The sequence below is a fragment of the Olea europaea genome, unplaced genomic scaffold, assembly GCF_002742605.1.
Source record: "Olea europaea var. sylvestris unplaced genomic scaffold, O_europaea_v1 scaffold14168, whole genome shotgun sequence".
Lineage (NCBI taxonomy): Eukaryota > Viridiplantae > Streptophyta > Magnoliopsida > Lamiales > Oleaceae > Olea > Olea europaea.
In genome coordinates this window covers 1-2,825 of record NW_019231700.1, presented here as the reverse complement: position 1 = coordinate 2,825, position 2,825 = coordinate 1, and the positions used below count along the sequence as shown (strand labels likewise).

At 33.0% G+C, this 2,825-nt stretch overlaps 1 protein-coding gene across 1 annotated transcript; it reads right to left on the bottom strand.

The window, feature by feature from the left end:
• Positions 1-205: 205 nt before the first annotated feature.
• On the bottom strand, positions 206-2,780 carry LOC111375817 (T-complex protein 1 subunit epsilon-like; the record flags this gene model as incomplete). The annotated part of the gene is made up of 3 exons (XM_022998721.1): positions 2,409-2,780; positions 958-1,276; positions 206-694 (listed from the first exon to the last, which is right to left on the bottom strand). Coding segments are annotated over exons 1-3 (1,007 nt in total), but the record flags the coding sequence as incomplete, so codon positions are not given.
• Between the last annotated feature and the right edge of the window lie 45 nt (positions 2,781-2,825).

The window sequence follows — 2,825 nt, the reverse complement described above, 5'->3', positions numbered from 1 at the left end:
TTTTTTTTTTTTTTTTTTTTTTTTTTTTTTTTTTTGGTAATGGAAACCAATTCTAAGAATTATTGTAAAAAAATATTTCTCTTTAATTGACAATTTTCATGTAAAACAAAGTCAAATGAACATTAAAAAACACTTTTATTTCAACATTTTCCACGTGGAAAATTATACCAATCAAACAAAATAATTTATAATTCCCAGGAAAACAATTCTAGGCAATTCAATTCTCTGAAATTCGTTTTCTAAGCAATTCAATTCCATCTTTGCAATCAAACGGACCCTAACAATATTCCAAAGGATGACAAGGATGAGGAAATGGAAAAAAAGAGAGAGATAGGAGTCCTTCACCTTGCATTTTTGAACCATGTCATCAAAGTACTGCTGCTCCTGTCGACGTAGTGTTTGGAATTTTTCAACTGTATCAATGTCAACCTTATGCTTAGTTTTTGGCTTCGGTGGCTCAAAAGGACACGTCAAAATAGCAATTTTGGCATCCTCAATTTGCTTTGGCATCTGTGGATGACTCATATCTTTATCGACAACAATTCCATATATCAGTTCAGTATCCTCTAACTTCCCACCTACCTTCCCTTCTACTTTAATTAGATCTAAGTTAACATCCTTCCTCTCTAAATCTGCAACAGCTAGCACTGCTTTGACAGCAATCTCTGCCAAACTACGCTTGCATCTATTCACACTGCGTATAAAGTTGAAGACATCAAAACAAGTACACAATAAAAGGAATCAGTTGTAATATTAACATATGCCATTCTATAGAAAATCAAAGGAATAATTTTGTAATGCACAGGTGCTAGAATCATATCAGAACCCATTATAGCAAAGAATAAATAGAGACAATTGTATACACTGTGTTTGATCAGGAATCAAGGCAGAGCATCCTACAATACTATGGGGGTGGGGTGAGCATTATCAAAATTTTGCTTGAGAATTGGCACCTACAGCTTGGATGATAACGTAGTCATGCAAGTTTGAATCAGAGGTTCCATATTTGTAGCATCAAATTCGAATTTATGGGCTACGTTCTCCAGATGTTCAAAAGCTATCCTAGAAGCCATTTCATATCCTTCTGCAATCCGGATAGGATGAATACCACGTTCTAATAACTTTTCAGCTTGTTCTAGAAGTGAACCAGCCATGACAACAACTCCAGTTGTTCCATCACCAATTTCATAGTCTTGACTTCGGGATAATTCAACCATTAGCTTCGCAATCTGATTGTCAACGTCCATCTGCTCCAAGATTGTCGCACCATCATTTGCTAACAAGACAAGAAGTGATGAGTAATTTCTTTCGAGTAAGATAAATTCAGAACATTTCTACACATAAAACATTGGACATTTCCACAAATTAGATACAAATTGTAAAACCACTACATCTAAGCTATCAAATAGAACATATGTACATCATTTAAATATTATTCCTGCAACTTATTATAAAATATAGAAACAACTCTAAGCCCTTTCATCTATTGTCTACTGTGTATGGATAAGTGGTAAAAACATCCTCCTCTTCAAACGAAAAGGATATTCATATTGCTTTCTTGTTCTTTTTTCCTTTTTTTATTTGTTTAAAAGCTTTTCTCTTGATGCTATCATATTTATCACCGATCAAACACTGCCTTCAAAAGTTTTAATAAAACTCAGTAAAGTTAACAGCAAAATTAAGAGCATCTCTAGCGGTTTGCACCAAATTAGCGCAACTGTCACACCAAATTGGTGCAACTTTCAAACCATTTTGCAAAGTCATCTCCAATATTTACACCAAATGAACATTATTTCTTTATTTCCTTCTATTTTATTCTCAAAAATTAATTAATTTCAAGAAATTATTTAATTACAAATTATATTATTACTAAAATTATTAAATATAATAATATTTATGAACTAAAATGCACTAAAATTATATTAATGAACTAATATATTGAATTTATTAAAATTTAAAAGAAAAAGAAAAAGAAAAAGGATTACACTTATATTGCATTACTTAATTAGAATTGACAAGTAAATGTTAACTAAATTAATAATCAATTAAAATAAAGTTAAATATTAAATAATAAAATGATATAAAAAGGATATAATAGGAATTAAATTTTGTTGTAATATAAACTGAAGAGCAAAATACTAATAATAAAAAACTTCAAATATTACACCATTTTGGCGTGGTATAGTGTACCATTGGAGATAACTTTTGTGTTTAATTTGGTGCGTGCAGCATTGGATATGCCCTAAAACTATACTTCAAACTTCTAGTTTCATCTTATCCACTAAGGAAATAAGTTCAAGTTTCTATAAATCATTATCTTCCTAAAGTGAAGTACAAATAGTATGTATCAGTTTACACACATTGTTTACATTAAATTCCGAAGTCCGAAATAAATGAAGGGAGCATACTGATCGTGACGTCACCGTCGGGGCTTTGGAGCATCTTGTCCATGCCTTTGGGTCCGAGTGAGGTCCGAAGGATCCGAGCCACAGCTTTTCCGGCTGAAATATTGGCCTTCTGTGCATCCAGACCTCGCAACCGAGTCTTCTGATCCTGCTCTTTTAGTATAATGAACGGCCGACCATATTCATCGAACGCCAATGCCATTTTTAGCGGTAGTTGGTGGGAGATGCTAGTATTCAGGTCAAGATCGGATCTTTCGCTGGATCCGACTGAGATTAGGAAATGAATAGCAGAGGGGTATGGGTTTTCTGGAAGGGTTGAGAATGGGGGTTTTGCCCTAATAGTTGTACCCTTATACTGTTCACCTTTTTCGTTGTTTAGCAAAAGACTATTTTCTTTTTTCTTTTTTCCAATTTAAAAAA